At 27.9% G+C, this 19,802-nt stretch overlaps 1 protein-coding gene and 1 pseudogene across 1 annotated transcript in view; both read right to left on the bottom strand.

Moving 5' to 3' along the window:
- LOC136083960 (TNF receptor-associated factor family protein DDB_G0290883-like) overlaps positions 1-19,802 on the bottom strand; it is a 135,887-nt gene that overhangs the window by 8,400 nt on the left and 107,685 nt on the right. The window contains exon 4 of the mRNA XM_065803918.1: positions 13,566-14,012. Within this exon, the coding sequence (XP_065659990.1) occupies positions 13,566-14,012 (447 nt within the window). The remainder of the gene's footprint in view (positions 1-13,565; positions 14,013-19,802) is intronic.
- LOC136084447 (U2 spliceosomal RNA) lies at positions 5,956-6,040 on the bottom strand (annotated as a pseudogene).

Genomic DNA, 19,802 nt, shown 5'->3' with positions numbered 1-19,802 from the left:
AAAAACAAACAATATTAATGTTTTTTTTTAAGCTTAAAAAGTAGAATCTTAGATGTAACTTAATGTTAAAAAACTCCATATTTTAAATAGAGTAACAATTACGTTTTGCTTGGTTATACTTCATAAATTTAAAAGCTTAAAAAAAAAAAATCTTTTTCAAATAAAACTCAAAACCAATTTAATTATAATAAAGCTATTAAATTTATCAAATCTTTATCAAATTAATTAAAGAGCTTAGTCTCTATTTGTAGCCCATTTAAGGGATTATTAAAGCTGCTTTACCGAAACTAGATAGCGCATACTAAAAAATTGATTTTTTGTTATACTTTTCAATATAATCATTTATTTTGTTTTCGTAAAATATTTTTTATTTGTTTTTTTTTTAGTGGTTTTAAAATTTTATTGTTTATGTAACTTTTTAATTGGTCCTTTTAATTTTTACTACTATACCAGGATACATACCATATATAACGGGTGAGGAGAAATTAGTTACACAAAAGTTAACTTAGTTTTGCTTGAAATCCATAATATTATATTTTAGCATTCGAATGTAATTTGTATTTTTAAATATTCTAGTTTTATTTAAAAAAAAATTACTCATAAAAAATGTTAAACGGCAAAGAAAGAGCAGTTCTTCAATATAATGTCAAAAATTATTTTGTAAAAAATCCAAAAGCTACCAAAGCTGAAGTTGCTAACCATTATATTAAAGAAGGAACCTGTCGCAAAACAGCATAAAATTATATCAATCAACACCTTACAGTAAAGTGTTTCTAAAAAATTATGGACGCCCATCATCGTGGACTCGAGAAAAAAATCAAAACTTCGCAGGTTGACCAACAATTGAAAAGGTGTAAGTCAAAGAAAACTCGCACATAAATTCAACGTCGATCAAAAGACAATTTATACACAATTCGCCAAAATAAACATTAAGTACCGTAAACGTGAAGAAACACCCAAATACAATGATGGACAGTGTCTAAGGGCACAAAAAAGAAGCCGAAAACTCGTAGATCACCTCTATAAAAAACATTTTAGACGACAAAGAATAGTTTTGTTTCGGCTGCGATGAAATGCCTGGAAACGCCGGATATTACATGGACGACAAAGACAAATGTCCAGATAATGTTCGTTTTTGCGGAAAAGAAAAATTTCCAAAAAAAAATTCTTGTTTGGATTGCACTACCTGAGCGCAAAATGTCGAAACCACTCATTCGGTCAGCAACATTGGCTGCAATATAATCAAGCATTTATATCAAAAGAATCAAGCATTAATATCAAAGATGGATGAAAATATCTATTTTGTGCCAGTCAATATGAACCCTCCTAATATATCTTCAGCCCGGCCAATCGAAGACTTTTTTGGGAATATTGGCTCAGAATGTGTATGAGGGTGGATGGCCAAAAGTTTACAATAATTGATTGGGCGTATCAATGCGTGTTTGAGAAAAATTGAGGCATCATTTCACAATCACTTATAAAGGGTATCAAAAAAAAATTAAGATTAATAGCCCACAAGGGAGTGCTATCGGTTTATAAAAAATAATTTTGATAAAATAAATATTGTATTAACTTAATAAATAATATTTAAAAAAATTTTGCTTTTATTTCATTAAAATTTATAAGGCTTTGATTTTTGTGTAACTAATTTCTCCTCACTCGTTACCATAGTTACCATAATATACCATATAATATACTATAACACGATGAAGAGATATTACCAATCGATGCGATGTTTATTTTGCTTTTTTAAGATGATCATCTTTTCTTTTTTTTTTTCTTTTTTTGTTTGTTTTTATAAGTGTCCATTCACTTGGTCTATTACTTTCCTTTTCATGTTTTTATATGCTAAACGCTTCTCGAGTTTTAGTTTTTTATATTCAGCTTTTTTTTATTTCACATATCTTATCAACTCCATTTTTTTTCATCTCATTTACACTCGTTTAAGTGGTTATTGTTGCATATGATTATCTCATCGCTATTTATAGTTTTGAATTCGATTCAAATTCACCAATGACGTAAATAAATAACTAGATGTCTAACTTCGGGATTTTTATAAAATAAAAGTGAAGCCGATTTATTTGTTTACTTTTTTAATCAGCCATTATTATATCGGGCAGAAAACAGTAAATATCATATAATGTAGATAGTAATTCCGTGACATTATTTCTTTTGCCCTGCTAAAGTATTTATTTAATTTAATTATTTTCATCACAAAATGGTAAATTCTTGTGTTGCATATGGATGTTCTAATGGATATATAAAAGGCGGCACGAAATCCTTTCATAAATTTCCTCTTCAATATTCTGAATTATGTAAAAGATGGATCGTTGCTTTGAAACGTGAACATTTTTTTCCATCCAAACACACCTGTATCTGCAGCGACCATTTTTTAGAATCAGACTTTACTATACAATTATTGTATTCCAGACAAAAAAAAATCCAAGTCTTGATCATCATCAAAAGCCTATTTTAAAATGTAATGCTGTGCCATCAGTTTTTATATTTTCTACAAATATTTAAAAGACAAAAAGGAAAATTATCTAAATTTGATACTTTATTGAAAAAAACAAAGTTTGATGTTTACCCTGCTATAGACAAACCCAGCAAAGAAATTAATTTAACACATAATGATCAGCCAGAAAGCACTATTGAAAAAAATGACCACACCAGTCAATCTCCAGCACAATCTATAAGATCTTTATCACCAGCAAAAGAAAAATAAAAAAAAAAATTGAAGGCTTTACAACAAAAATTAAGAAGAAAAGAAAAGAAAATCTGTTCTTTACAAGACATGGTTTCCCTTTTAAAATCTAAAAATTATTTGACTACTGATGCTGCCACTGTTTTAAGCGAAAATTTTTCTGGACTCTCATATGAAATCATTAAGAACCAATTTTCCAATCAAAATGTTAAACCAAAAGGTCACAGATACAACGATGAATTGAAAAAAATCGCTTTAACTCTACATTTTTATTCTCCACGTTCGTATAACTTTCTTCGGCCAATGTTATGTCTTCCTGCTGCCAGTTCAATATCACATTGGACATCATCTGTAAATTGTGATCCTGGTTTATTCCTTGATGTTTTTTTATATCTTGGTCATAAACAGAAAACAGATATTAATTTTAAGCATTGTGCTCTTATTATTGATGCTAAGGCAATCAAAAACAGTATAACTTATGACAAAAGTTCATGTCACTATATTGGTTTTTGTGATTTTGGTAAAGATATTTCTGTATGTAAACCTGATACTCCAGCTACAGAGGCATTAATTTTCATGTCGTTGGTTTGCGAGGACATTGGAAAACACCCATTGGTTATGTTTTATCAAATAAAGTTAAAGCAAGTGATTTAACATGTTTTATTAAAAATATTTTAGATGTGGCTTTGACATATGAACTTTGTATCAAAAGTATTACATTTGATGGTACTAGTACAAATTTAAATTCCGTTGTCCCATTTGCATGTAAGTTTGGCAAAGTCATAGACGATATAGTTAGTACTTTTTCATATAACAACCAACTGCTCCACATTTTCCTATACCCATGCCATATGCTTAAATTAGCTAGAAATTCTCTAAATGATTTGGGTGTTTTTATTGATGATAAGGGCCACTATATTAAATGGAGTTATATAAAAGCTTTGTTTGAGTTACAAGAGCTTGAAGGTTTGAAATTTGCAAACAAACTTTCAAGAAAACATATTGAATTTCATCGCCACAAAATGAATGTCAAAATAGCTGGCTAAACCCTTCTGTTGCTGATGCAATTGAATTTTTAATGGTATCACAGCATCCATCTTTCTTAGGAGCAAATAGTACAATCCGTTTTATAAGAGTTATTGATAAATTATTTGACATGCTCAATTCCAGAAATCCAAATAGTATACACTTTAAGAAACCTCTATATCTTAATAATCAGCTTTATTGGAAAGATTTTTTAAACAATACGATTACTTATCTGAGCAAGTTGACTGATATTAATAGCATTCCATTGCTTTTACATCGAAGAAAGACATTTGTTTTAGGTTTAATTGTAGATGCTAAAAGCACTCTAAAATAATCCACCGATCTGTTAACATTTCATGAGAACCATTTAAGTATGTTCTAACTTACAAATATTCCTAAGATCATCTTGAACTACTATTTGCATTCGTGGAAAAAATGGTTACAACAACAATCCTGATGTAGTGCAGTTAAAGTCATTGTTAAAATTCTTCTGCAAAACTCTATAGTTGGATCGAGTCATGCTAACTGCCTTATATTTGAGCCATATTCTAATGGCTCTATTTTTTCTCTTAGTTGGAAAAAAAGGTTGTGTTCTGTTAATAATTTTGACCAAGAGGATATTGACTTTGAAGAAGTTTTTTTGTACTGCGATGAACTTCAAATGTCTAGCTACAAAGAAGCAATATTGGGATATATCTCTGGTTTCATAGTCAGAAAGTTAATAAATACTATTTCATGTAATGTTTGTGCTCAATCATTAACTGAGATTTTATCATACGAACATTCCTATGCGAAATCTCATTCTTCATTAAATAATGTGAAAGATCGTGGTGGTTTGTTTTTGCCATCAAGGGATATTGTTTCTGTTGTCGAGTCGTGTGAGAAAGTATTTAACTTCTTTATTAGTGGTAAAGATTTTAAAAATCCAAAAATAACCTCAGATAAAAATATAAAGCATAAGATGATCCATTGTGTTAACAAATTAATTATTAAAAAAAAAGTCTTTAAAGGATTTGATAGTCACGACTTAAAATAGACATACTTAGAATTGTGGAATGAAAATGATGATTTGGATTCCAACCAGCTTGTTAGAAAGATATGTGAATATTACTTTAGAATTCGAATGTTCAGACATGCCCCACTAAAGTTCTAAGAAAGTCATCTATTGGTTTAAGACAACAAACTAACAAATTAATATTGTTCAAGGGTTTATGAATATTTCATTTTATTGTATAAAACTTTTATTAAAATAATAAAATATATTTTACGATATTTTAGTTAGTGATGTTCTAAATGCAAATATGTTTTTAAATATATATTTTTGTGGCTATAAAAATAACAGTTTATTTTAGTTTGTTATAACAAACTAAACATGCTAACTATACCAACATACATACAATAAAAAGATACAATGATATCACGAATTATCAAACATGCTAACTATACCAACATACATACAATAAAAAGATACAATGATATCACGAATTATCCGGTGAACCATGCTTGAAACATTTTACGAAAAGACTTACTTACTAATTAAGAATAATTTATTATTTACTGAAGCTCCATGAGGTACTTAGAAATAAAAAGCAACGTAAAAAATGTTTACATTGTTACTAAAACTGGAATGAAAAAAAGTAAACTAAAGGATTTTTTGAAAGGGGTTTTTAATGTTTACGTTTTGAGAACAATGCACGGCTTCTAGCATTTCGAATGGGGTAATAACATTAGCATCACGTGTAAGATGAGGGACCCTATCAGTTGTGTAATTTATAAATGATCTCGATTTATTGCTGATTGCTGTTGTTACACATTATATAACTCTATATTTATAATGTATCGTACTCTATTTCTCCTCGAGAACAAAAAAAAGAATGTAACTTACTCTATATTTATTTATTTTTTTTTTTTTTTTTTTTTTTACCAAACAACTATAGTGAGCTGAAGCTGAAACCAGACTTACACAGGGCCCTAGAAGGCGGTGTTATTTGGGAGCCGAGACTCCGTATATGCCCATTTAAGGGTTTTTTGGCCCATTTAAGGGTTCGTTTAGGCCCATTGAAGGGTTTAGTTGCCACTCAGCCGAAACTGAGCAGCGCCAACTTAATGGTTTATCTCCATTTCACGTCCGGAGTGGACGGATCGCTTTGAGATTTCCGGACGTAGAAGACACTGAAAAAGCGACTACGCCAAGAACCTCTATCGACTGTCACGGTTTTGATCTTGTGCAGTTTCCGTTTTCTATCTGGTCCGGAGCCGAAATAAGAACAGATACCACACTTGATCTTAGCCATTAGGCCGAGAAGCTATCTATATTTATTTATTTATTTTTTTTTATTTTTTCATTTTTCTGAAATTTGATAAACTTTTTTTGTTAATTTTTGTAGTTTTATATTTTAATGTTTTATCTTCGTTTTTTTTTTGTTTTGTTTTTTGGTTTTCTTCCTTTTATCATAGTTTAAAGCTTGTGGATGTATATATATATTTTTTGATATTTTTATTTTCTAATATAATTTTTATAGTTTTAATTTCTGAAGTCTTACTTTGGTGTTTATGTATTAGTTTTATGTCCAGTCATCATGATTGTATGAAGAGTTATTTTGGATTTGTGTATTGCTTTTAATATTGTCTCTTGATTTTTCGAAGGGTATTTAATTTATTTGTTTCTTTTTATTTGTCTTTCGAATTTTCTCTGATCATATTCTGCTTTTTTGTATGCCTTAAATATTAATAGTTGATCTTCCGAGCATTTTGTTTTATCGAATCCGTAGAATAAATTTAAGTTGTAAACATGCCTCTCAGTATAATCTAAGCAAAGATATTCTGAGGGAAGTTCGATTTTTTTTCTGGTTCTTCTACTTTTTCCTTCAGCGTAATGTTTGCTTCATTTACGATGTTGTCGTTGTGAGATTCAAATTTTTTTTTAATTATATTGTTGTTAAAACTTTGACTTTCTTTCATGTGAGTTTCTGTTTCTTGTGTTTGAGAATTTATTTCAGGCGGTTGTGGTGTTTGTTCGGGTGTCTTTGGTTTTGTTTTATTCAAGTTGTTGATATCGTTGTTTATAATTTGATTTACGAGAGAGTTTTGGCATATAACCATAGAGGCTTCCGATTCTTGTGTTTTTGAAAATTTAATCGTTGGTTCAGGTATTTCTTCCGATGTTTCTGGTTCCTTAGTTTCTGTTACTTTTTTTCCATGTTCTTCGGTAAAAATTTCTTTTGGTTTCAGGAGTTGTTCTTTGTTTTGTCCGGTATAGATTATCCTGACATTATATTTAAAGATCTTGGTATTGGTGTTTTAATTGATTCATCATGGCAACTAGTATCCCTGTATAATAGGGTGATTCGTTTTTAGGCGTTTTGTGATATACTGCTCTTGTGTGTATATGTTTTCCATATCCGAGTTGATCAAGAGCCACGCCGACAGGTAAATATTTTTTTTCGAGAGGCAATCCCATTACCGATACTGCATAAGTTTCTAGTAGGAGTAGAGTTATAAAAATGGTGGGTTACACCATTAATTACAAGACCATTTTCAAGGATCAACGATTTTGAATTGTCAGTTTTCATGACAATCTCGACCATTGTCCTAATTTACGAATAATTTGCAAGCCTTCCAGATTGTGATCTAAATTAGCGTTTTCAAGAGCGAGTAAAATATTAGGCTCAGTTATTTTTTCTGTTAATTTACACAACAGGGTTCTTTTCAATGTGCTAAATTCATTAGAAATGTTGAGTTAAAATTAGTTGTTATAGCATCAGCATAGCTTTTATTGGAAACATTTAAGTCAATTTTATTTTTCGATGTTTTCATATTAAGATTAAATTATAGGGTGGTCAGGGTTTGACGGTTAAGTGTTTTCCTTCATTTATGATAGTTACTCTTACTCAGATAATAAACGGAACAGTTTGTTTAGTTAGGGTGACTTTTGCAATTCGATGGAAATATATAAGAATATTTTTTAGGCATTTAATGTTTTGGAATGTTCGCGGTGACAGAGGAAAACTTTTTATAATTAAATATATAATGAAAAAATTTATATATTTAGCCCCACAATTACAATATAACATTTAATCCTTAAGTTTTTTTTGTATTTTTGAGCGAGCGTGATAGAAAGCGTGGTCTGGTTTGGCGTAACTTCGTTCCTGGTCCAGGGGGAAAGGTAAGCGTCCAAGTCCAATTCGGCGAGAAGTTCTTGGAGGGTGATGTCGAGAAAACCGTGATATCTTGTAGGGTACAAACTCTGCCTAGGGAGAGAAAAGGAATATATAGAAAACATATATCGGAACATATAGGAAGATATATATTAATAACAAATTATTTAAATTTCGAATAACATGGAAATTGTAATAATAATAAAATTTTTTTTGCTTTTTTATCTTTTAAACCCAGGGAATGAGAAATGAGATAAATAAACCCAGGGAATGAGATGTTAACCATAAAGGAACTTTACCCTGGTCACAAAAAAACTTTTGCTCTTCCAGTGCAGGTATGGCTCAGGTATATTTGCAGCAGGACCCCTTATTGTTTTTGCTCTATGAAGATGGTCAACAGAAAAGGATGGTGGTCCTTGCCTATTGGAAACCTTATTAGACTGGATTTAGCATTGGAAAATTGTTAGTTTAAATATGTGTAGTGGAAGAATATCTTTCTTTAAAGCTTATTCCTTTTTCATGTTTTCCTGGGGAAGAATATATTTCTTTAAAGCTGGTGTAATTTTCGACAAAATATCTATGCTCGCACTACCATCCAGTCAAGAAAATGCCAAAGGAGTTGGTGAAACAACTTTTTGGTTCGAAAATTGATCTTCTACAGACTCAGCATGCCATCATGGAGATCTTCTCCCCCCATATTTCTTGTGCGTAGTAACAATAGACGGTTGTTGGATGGGAACAAATCTCTGGGATTTTCTATCCCAGCAATTAACAATGGTTATTGGATTCACCCCCTCATAACTTGTTAGCAATGCAATACCCCTGTTATCGAACCATTTGACAACAGGAAGTTCAACATTATCAACTGTAGTAACCCTGATGGTAGTTGGACCTCTGCCTGCTTTTTTTAATTCACCATCAGTGGGCATGTTGACATTTATGTTGGTACGCATTGTTCCTGTGCATGCTAGGCCTGGATCGTAAAGTGTTTTCACCAGTTCCAATCCAGTGCCAATTGTTAAAGAAGAGCTTGTGCCATTTATGTGCCTTGGTAAATTTGGTACTTGCCTTGGTACTAACCAGTGCATCACCCTATTTCCAGATGCTTTTAAATCAAACTTTTACAAACACCAATGGAAACTAAATGTATCTCAAAATTATGAACATGTCCATACACCAAGATATAAAACTTATAACTCCACTTTTTATGTTTTTGAGGATTGTATTGTTTCAAAGAGGATCTTCTTTTGAAAGGAACAACTTGTTCATCAATACACATAATTTCTTCATGCTTCAGGCTAATAAAAGATTCCTTCAGCATGTTGACGATCGGACGACTTTGTAAAGCTTGTTAGTACAGTTTTCTGGTCGCTGAATGTTGTCATGGCAAGGAAAAAACGACTTTATTTTTTCCCATCGCTTTAATATCATCTTTGAGGCAATTTTTTCAAAATACATCTCATTGCTCGAGTACGTATGTGTTGATGAGAGCTTTGCAACACTCATTAAATACAAAAAGCCAATAAGTTACTATTGTTCATTTTTGTCCAAATGTTAATTCTTCGCTACATTTTGCGGTAAGGCATAATAATTAGACTCCTCAACAATATTTTGAAGAAATCAGTTAGAAATCTTGGTATATATGACATAGGCTCATCTGAGATTATATTACCATCACCTTCATGGTTACTGTTTTGAAAGGGAAGATTTATTTGCTTATAAGGGAAGATTTATTTGCTTTTATATATATATGCTCTATATATATATATATATATCATATATATATCATCATATATTATATATATATATATCATATCTCATATATATATATATATATATATATATATATATATATATATATAAGAAGATTTATTTCTTTATATATATATATATATATATATATATATATATATATATATATATATATATATATATTTATAAAGCATATATTTTTTTAAAACATTGCTCTAAATAATATTTAATTCTTTAAGATCACAGAAATTTTTAGATTTATAATAACATTATATAGCATAGTAAATATATTCTTAGTTTTTCTTAATAGATTATAATATAAAATTATTTAACAGTGCTTCATAGGTTTAGAAGCAAAACCAATAATCTTCATAATATATATATATATATATATATATATATATATATATATATATATATATATATATATATATATATATATATATATATATATATATATATATATATATATATATATATATATATATATATATATATATATATATATATATATATATATATATATATATATATATATATATATATATATATATATATATATATATATATATATATATATATATATATATATATATATATATATATATATATATATATATATATATATATATATATATATATATATATATATATATAAATGTATATGTATGTATGTATTTAAATAAGAAAATAATATTGGTTTATATAAATCATTTAAATAAGACACTTTTATTAACAATAATTAATGACAATAAATATAAGTCAGGGTCATACTTTTAATAAAGTGGCTATTAATCATGAAATGTCTTAGTTTTCCTACCACCCATTTTATGTAGCATGTTCCAGAACCAAATCATTAAATTATTTGTTTTTTAAGTTTGATAAACATGCATAAAAAGGTTGGTCATGGAATGATAACTTCACAAATTTTGTATTTGCAATTGTTGATAATTTCAGGGATTATCTTTTGAAGTTATCATTTATCAATTGCTGTACGCATTATATACGGATATCCAAAAAAAATCTGGAAATATTTTAAATAATTTTTTTTTCTCATCAAATAATTAAAACATTGAAGTTATCATTCATCATTTGCTATACGCTCTGTGTTACTTAGGGCGAGTCATTTGTATAAATATTTTTTTCTTACTGGTATGTGTATGTTTATTATTGTAAGGATTCCTAAGTGCTGAGACAAATTATTTGTTATTTGTTAATTTTGTGATGTTATTGTTGTGTTGTTTTGTGTTAATAGATGTCTTGGTTTACTTTTACATTGTTGTCTTTAGTTTAAACTGATTATTGGGTAGTTTTATTACTGAAACTGGCTACATAAAATCAATCATTAAAAGCTAAGGGTTCAGTTTTCAAATAAAAAGAAACCTTTATCTAATTTTGATCATTTATTTTTAGCTTTGCTTTTTAAAAAGAGTGATAATACAAACTGGCATTAATGCATACATAAATCTTGAAATTTTCACAAAAGAAAAACCACCTTGCAAAGTAAGTTTCTTATTTGTTATCTGTTTAGTCACCTTTTTGAGTTTTTAAATAAATACATAGAGTACATAAAAAAGTTCTTACATAGCAGAATTTAAGAAATGTACTGAATGTGGATGGTATTCAAAAAGCTAAAACGAAGTTTAATAATTTTTACACAATTATTAAACTTCGTTTTAGCTTCGTTTTAACAAGTCACTAAAAGCTATATAATAATGAAACAATATTTCTGTTTAAATTGTTTATATAAGTATTTTTGATACTTTTTTTTGTTGAGTATAACATTTTTTTGTAATTTTTTTACTTAAGTTTTCATGTTTATTTTATCTCAAGGAAAATAACTTTTTCCTTTCATATTAATTTTCTTCTTCTTATTAATTTCTTCATTTTATATCTTTGGAGTTATTGTTTTGAATGGATATATTGGCTATTTTTGCTTTGTTTTTTATATTTCTGTTATTTTTTACATTTGAATGGAAACCATTTATGCTTTTATCACCTTATTACGATCTAGACAGTTTCCATTTGCATTAAGTATCGATTTATGGCACAGTTTCCATTTGCATTAAGTATTGATTTTTGGCACAAACAACAGGTTTATTAATTTATTTGCCTTACTCTGAGGTAAAAACAGCTCAACTGAATAAATTATGTAAAAAAACTCCTAACAAATGTTAAAAACAAATGTTAAGAGTTTTTTTTACAGAAAAGCTTTTATAAAAAATATCAAACAGATAAAGCTAAGTTATTTGAAATAAGTAGATCTCTTTGGTCCAATTTTGCAAATTTGTCCAAATTAAATAAATTTTTATCTGAAATAACTAGGTCTCTTTAGCCCATTTTTCCAAAAAAAGGTCCAAATTTGCTTTTTAAATGAATTTTAATGAGAGGGTTAAAATAGTATTATAGCCTACATGTTAAAGACACTTTTATTATGTAGATATTTTATTTAAATAGTATGATAGCCTAAGTTTCTAAAAATACCTGAAGAAATGTTACGCAACCGTCTTACATGTTAAAGAAACTTTTATTATGTAGATATTATTTTATTAAGATACTGAAGTAAATAAGTACAACTCTTACGTAAATTAATTGTTTACCAAACACATAATAAAACAATAACATTGTTAAACTGAACTTTGAATCATTTAATTTTTTGCTGTTTACTAAAATAAATTTAAGTTTAGAGACCAAATTAAGAACAAATTTAGAAATAGTCGGGTGTGGAACAGACTTAACATGACCCATGGCTGTGGTAATGGACTGTCATTAAAGCGAAATCAATCATATAAGTTGTGTGTGTTTTTTTAATGAAAATGCTTTCTCCCAAATAGTTTTACTTTTTGGTAATTTTTTTATTTAAACAACCAAATCCTAAGCAAGATATTATTGGATCTTTTTTTTTTGCTTTTGCAAATTCGAAATCTTAATAAAGTTCTTTACAAAAATAAATATGATAAAAAAAAACAAACTTAACAAAAACTTGTCTACAGGTAAGTTGAGCATCTTTGAGAAAAATAAATTAAACTGAACTATCGAACCCAAATTTGCAAATCACAACTTAGATGAGAAACAATAGAGCGGTACATTATTTACATATATTTTTTAAAATTATTAATGTTTAATTTTATGCAACTATCTTCAAAGTTGAAGATAGTTGTATAAAATTGTATTTTTATATTTTATGAGACTTTCTTACTATTAAAGTTTTTCACTTTTTTTACATTCGTCATTAAAGTGTATAAATCAAAAAGTTAATAATCTATACACACGCTTCATGTTAATAAAAGTTTTATTGATGGTTCACCCAAGTTTCGTACTATACATATTCATTTGTTTGTTGATTTTTCAACTTGCTACACACTATTGCTTAACCTACCCCGCTTGTGCAGGTTGAACAGCTCTGCAAAATTTAGGCAATATATATAAAAAAAAAGAAATCCAAAACTATACTTTATTCTTAACAAATTTTTAGAAGTTTAAATTATCTTTCTAATATTGAAAAAATAATGTAAGTCCGATCCAATGTTCATGAGATCTGTTAGATTTAGTAAAATATGCTCAACTAGACCCCCTCTACCCTTCCTAAAACGTTTTTTGATATTGGAACTTTACACAATTAATTTGATTGCCCAAGAATACTTTTTTTTAAATAACTTCAAAAATTATAACTATATGTCTTTTTCAAATAAAAAAATTTTTTTTTTCAATCTTTTCTAATAATTTTATTTTATTGCATGTTCTTTTTTTTTAAATATTTTAATATATTAAATATTATAAGTTTTACTTTTCAACTCTGAGCAAAACACATTCACGGCTGGATGCAATTAGTAAGTAATTGATTATTACATATATTTTTTTGTCAATTTTTGGCTTTTATTTTTTATCTACTTTAAAACACATTTTTATTTAAATCATTTTCTTACCGTTTTAACTGCAAGAAAGGCCTTTATTATTTCCAAATTTTTCTCATGTAACAAAATTTCATCTTTCTGTGCATCCACTTTTGAAATAAGTTCATTTTTAAGTGCATCCACTGTTGATGTAATTTTATTTTCCAGTGCAACCACTTCTGATGCATTTTTGTTTTCAAATGATTCTACTTTCGAGGTGATTTTATTTTCAAGTGCAACCGCTTTCGAAACAGTTTTGGTTTCAAGTGATTCTACTTTTGACATAATTTTATTTTCAAGTGCATCCACTCTTAACATAATTTTATTTTCAAGTGCATTCACTTTTGACACAATTTTATTTTCAAGTGTATCAACTGTTAACGTAATTTTGTTTTCAAGTGCGTCCAATTTTGATATTGCCATTGAAAGATGGTTTTGCATTAAAGAATTGGCGTGCGTCTCATGTTCTTTTCTCATTCCCTTTTTAATATAGCAAATATGCTAATTATTTTAATACAAATTAAGATAAGAAATTATCTATATTACACATATCAAAACAAAATCAACAGTTCTTTAACTGATTCAAAAGTTGTAGAGAAAAAAGAGGAAAAAAAATATTAAATAACGTGGCATTCGTGATTTACTGTTGTTTTCTACCGCCCCTTCTTTCCATTAAAAGTAGCCAATTAACAATCATGAGCCAGAAATTAAAAGTCATTACTATAATGAAGCAAATAATCACAAATTTACACACAAAAAAAAGAAATAAAAGTTTCTGACTCAGGGTAGAATATATGATATATGCTTAGTAAGGTTGTTTTTTTTTAATTTAAAATTTTATTTCAATTGATTTTTACGTGATTTAAATTAGTTTTAGTTAACACTAAAACTAATTTAAATCAACACATTTAACTTTATAGACAGTACACACACACATATAAATGTCATAAAAAATTACAATTGTATCATTAAAAAAAAAAAATGTCATGAAAATTTACAATTGTTTCAATTTAAGAAAAAATATTTATAATAATACAGTCTTAGCTAAAGATATAAGTCAGTATGAAATAAATTTTTTAAAAAAAAACAAATAATTTTGCAATTATTACCATACCAATTCTTGATGTGTTATTAGAACACCTCAAGACTTTTTGTGGACATGGTCTCACTATTTAGAGTGTTCCAGAGAGTGGTGGCTCTATATAACGTACAGCATGAATCATTATATATGGAGCCTTTAGGAGGCGTTTCTTTTTTTTTATTTTTTTTTTTTTTAATTAACCTACACAAGGTCGAGAAGGCCACTACAAACGAGGAGGCTACTTATTTGTGGTATAACCCTCTTTCAACTCTATAACTCCGAAACACGAACCTTGATAAACAAGGGCGCTGCATGAAGAAATGAGTTGAGCACGGTACTACCAGAGACGTGGTGGGAATTGAACCCAGAACCTCTCCTTTATGAAGCGAGCACCCAATTTGAGGCAGAAGATTTTTACCCTTTGTTTATGACATAAAATATAGGATAGCAAGAGAATTTTTTTCGAAATTTTTTTCGAATTTTTTTCGAAAAACCACAGACTAATTTAGTCAAATTTAGCAATTTTTTAAGTCATGCAAGATAGAGTGGTATGCTTTTGAGAGGTCTATTAATATTGATCCATATGTCCAACAATGCCTCCATTATTAATACAATCATGCCACTTATTAAGTAACAAAAAAGGGACATGTTGAGTACCATAACCTCTTCGGAAACCACACAAAAGTTTATCAAATCTAGGCTTAGTAAATATCATAATTTGTTCATATAAAATAGTTTCAAAAACTTTAGAAAGGGCTGGTAAAATACTAATTGGACAGTAATTCGACTTATAAGTTGGCTCATTCTTCTTAAAACATAATATAACATCAGCCATTTTTAGAAATGATGGGTTTTTACCATCATAGATACTATTATTTATGCAATCTGTAATCTGTATTATTTATGCAGTCTGTAAGACTGTTCGTAAAGTGAACAATATAAGATTTTAACATATAAGTTGTTATATCACCACTAGTCTTTTTCTTATTATTTATAGACCCTATTATTTTTGTAATATCATGAGGTGTGATTTGATGGAACTGGAAACTATGTGTACACATACTAAGTTTTTTCTTTATGTTTACTATACTGGGTTGATCAATAAATTTTTTGATATCTGCATCAACTGGGTCTATAAAGCAAGAAAATAAATGTATTAAGTTTGTGCTACAAGATGGCACTGCTGCGTTTAAAAATATTGATCAATAAAGAGTTGTCAGAGGTGATGTTTTTTACTAAAGTGATATGTTTGTTAGAGTGACCTGATTTATCTGAAAGGAAAGGTTTTGTTAACCTCCAGAGGGATGTATCTGAACGGTGTAATTTTCACCCTTTTAAGGTAGAAAATTGTATTATAAAATAATTTGTCATACAATTTTCTACCTTAAAGCTATGTTCTATATAAAGTGTAGAAAACTATACCTTACTAAAGATATATCACATAGTAGAATATGTAACCTAAGGAACAATATTTGTATATTTAAAGGTACATATTCTAATATGTGCATATCCTACAGCGGTGGCCAAAAATTAAAGACCACTCATTTTTTAGTTGGTTTCTTAATCTTTAAATTAAAATTAAGAAGATTCTAATTGACATATTAAATTTTTTTTTAATACCTTGTTAATTAAAACATACGGATTAAAGTGGTATAGTTTTTTTAATCTAATTCTAATTAAATAGCGTTTAACTTATTAAAAAACTGATGAGTACTTATAAATCTTCTTTAAATAAATTGGACAAAATTTAACGACCACTTTCAAATCTTTTATTTTCACTTATTAAAAATAATAATTCATTATTTTTTTTAACTGTCTTAATTGCTTATTACGTTGGCTATAAAATAAAATGTCTAAACCTGAGTTTCGATATCAAATAAACATTTATTTTTTGAATTGCAATAAGGATATAAAAATATTGCAAAAACGTGTGCAAAGATCGAAGAAAAAGACAGATACGCGGCTCTTGTATTAAAAGAAGAAGGCTATAGCATCAGACAAATAGCAGAAAAGCTCGGAAGGTCTCACTCTTGCATTATTAACATAATTCAACGATACAAAGAGACCCGGTCAATTGATGTTTGTCATAAGACTGGACGCAATAAAATTTCAAATGACCCTGATGTTCTCTCATTAGTGATATTAATGAAAGAAAACAGACAAGCGTCATCTACAGACTTGTCTACGAAATGGACACTATCAAATGGTCTGAAAGCAAGCCCTAGAGCTGTGCGAAGGGTCCTCTACAATTTGAATTATTTATGGCGTGCTGCTGCAAAAAAACCACGCTTAAATAGAAAACAAAAATTTGCCAGGAAAGAGTGGTGCAAACTACATAAAAATTGGTCAACAGATCAGTGGAGCCGTGTGGTCTTTAGTGATGAAATGAACGTTGAGGTAGACAACAGAAAAGGTCGCGTAATATTGCGTAGACTTCCAAGCGAATGCGTAATGTTGCGTAGACTTCCAAGGTTCGATGAATCATGCATTTTGAAACGAAAAAAACAAGGCAGTTGTTCAATAGGCATTTGGGCCTGTATGAGTGCCTGAGGAGTTAACGTTTTTCATTTATTCGATGGTAGACTCAACAAAGAAAGGTACATCGAAATTTTTGAAAACTCGCTTATTCCTAGCATTGATTTATGGCAGTTGCAAGATGGATTTATTTTCCAGCAAGATAATTTGCCGTGTCATAAAGCGCATGTTGTTAGCGATTCGTTCAATTCTAATAAAATTCAAGTGCTTCCATGGCCTGCCAATAGTCCAGGCTTGAATCCAATAGAGAATTTATGGTTGTGGCTTGATCACAAGCTTGGTAAAGAACAACTTTACTATTTGGAAGATTTGAAATCTTCTATCTCTCATCATTTGAAAAATGTGCCTGATAAAGTAATCAAAACTTTAATGAAATCAATGCCAGAACGAGTACAAGAGTGCTTGAAAAAAATGGAGGAAAAAAACGTTTCTAAATTATTTTTTTATTGCTTTTTGAAATATTTTTGAAACTTTAAATTTTCTTTAAATTTTGTCCAATTTTTTTTCCATTTATACTTTTTACTAGTCAGTTTTTTAATTTTTTAACATTATTTTGTAAAAAAATTATAAATTCTTTTATAATAAATATGAAAAACAATAAAAATTCATTCTAAAAATGTTTTTCTTTTTTTGATACGTCTTTCCAAAATAAAATTATACTAAGGTTAAAAATAAATTTTGAAAAAAAATGAGTCGTCTTTAATTTTTGGCCACCACTGTATATGTATTCTACCTTGAGGTAGCAATTTTACCTTTTTTATAAGTGTGAATAAGCTATCTGTAATGCACAAAAAAAAAATTTGTGAGACATAGTTTCGTTATTAAAAAAAAATTTTAAATTAGGATATTTGTACTCAATTATTGTTTGGATAATGGCCAAAATTCTTGCAAATAATGCAACTCAAATAGTAACTTAAAATAAATAAATATATATATATCTATATATATATATATATATATATATATATATATATATATATATATATATTTATATATATATATATGTATATATATATGTATATATATATATATATATATATATATATATATATATATATATATATATATATATATATATATATATATATATATGTATATATGTATATCATGTATCAGCCCTCTGAGTATTAGAGTAAGTTTTTTAATGGTTTTTTTTTGGCTTTTTGTATTTAACTTTCACTTTCTTAAAATAATTTTATTTTGTATTCTTTAAAGTGAACACTATGCTATAAGGGATGAGTATTTATTGACCCTCTTTTTTAATTAAAGCTATATATATATATATATATATATATATATATATATATATATATATATATATATATATATATATATATGTATATATATATATACATATATATATATGTATGTATATATATATATATGTATACATATATACACACACACATATATGTGTATATTTATATGTATATATATATATGAGTATTTGTTGAGTACTTATTGACCCTCTTTTTTAATTAAAGCTATATATATATATATGTATATATATATATATATATATGTATATATATATATATATATATATATATATATATATATATATATATATATATATGTATATATATATATATATATATATATATATATATATATATATATATATATGTATATATGTATATATATATACACACACTTAATTACAGCTATAAATTTATATACACTTTAGGGAATAAACCACTAGCAAGATAATAAATAAACTTCATATAAAAAGATTGTTATATGCTTTTCACTAATTACCTTTAGATGCCTAAATATAAAAGTAGTTTCCGGAACATTTGGTTAAATAATGATAGTTACACTTTTTGATTTCAGAAAGATAAAAATCTCAGTCTTGCAAGATTCAAAGTTTGTTTTAAGTCATTCTTTTTAGCAGGCATGGGTATAAAGGCTCTTGATGTACATGCAAGAGGGACGAAGCACATATAGCGATTGCCTAAAGAGGGTTATGTTGTTTTGTTCAAAGAAATTTTGGAATCAGTACCACAGAAGCCTACCTCATCAAAGCATCATATCATTTCAGATATGCTTCAGAAAGTAGCAGTTTTAAAAGCTGAATTAATTTGGTGTTTAAATATTGTTCAAAGCAAATACTCTTTTAGATCAAGTGAGAATAAGTCTAAACAATTTGCTTTGATATTTCCAGATAGCAAAATTGCAAGGGATTTTTTATGTGGTCGAACAATATAGATAGTATAGAAATATTCTGAGATTTTCTTTTTATATTATTTTTAAAATTTTGAGAAAAAATCACAAAATGTTATTTTCAATCTTTCTATTTTTTTTTCTTCTAGTTTCTTTTCAAACTGATAAACCAATGACAACTTTTATGCGAAGTTCATTCGATTAGATGTTTCTTTTAAATAACAAAACTGCAATATTTTTATTAAAAATAGATTTGTTTAATTGCGCAAACCGGCTTTCAACCAGCAAGGTTGATGGGTAATTTCATGTCAAAACAGCATAAAAAATATGAAATATCAGCCCATGTTTTGGATTTTGCTAATTTTTTATGGGATCCAACACATATCTTCCTTTGCGGACCAAATAAAACTTGGGCTGGGACCATGTGGATGGGACCAAATTGAATCTTTTTGGTTATAATTCCAATCCACCAAAAATTGTCATACTTGCAA

This window comes from Hydra vulgaris, chromosome 08 (genome assembly GCF_038396675.1).
Source record: "Hydra vulgaris chromosome 08, alternate assembly HydraT2T_AEP".
NCBI classification, from domain to species: Eukaryota; Metazoa; Cnidaria; class Hydrozoa; order Anthoathecata; family Hydridae; genus Hydra; species Hydra vulgaris.
The sequence above is the reverse complement of the archived record's forward strand: the minus strand, read 5'-3'. Positions and strand labels throughout refer to the sequence as shown.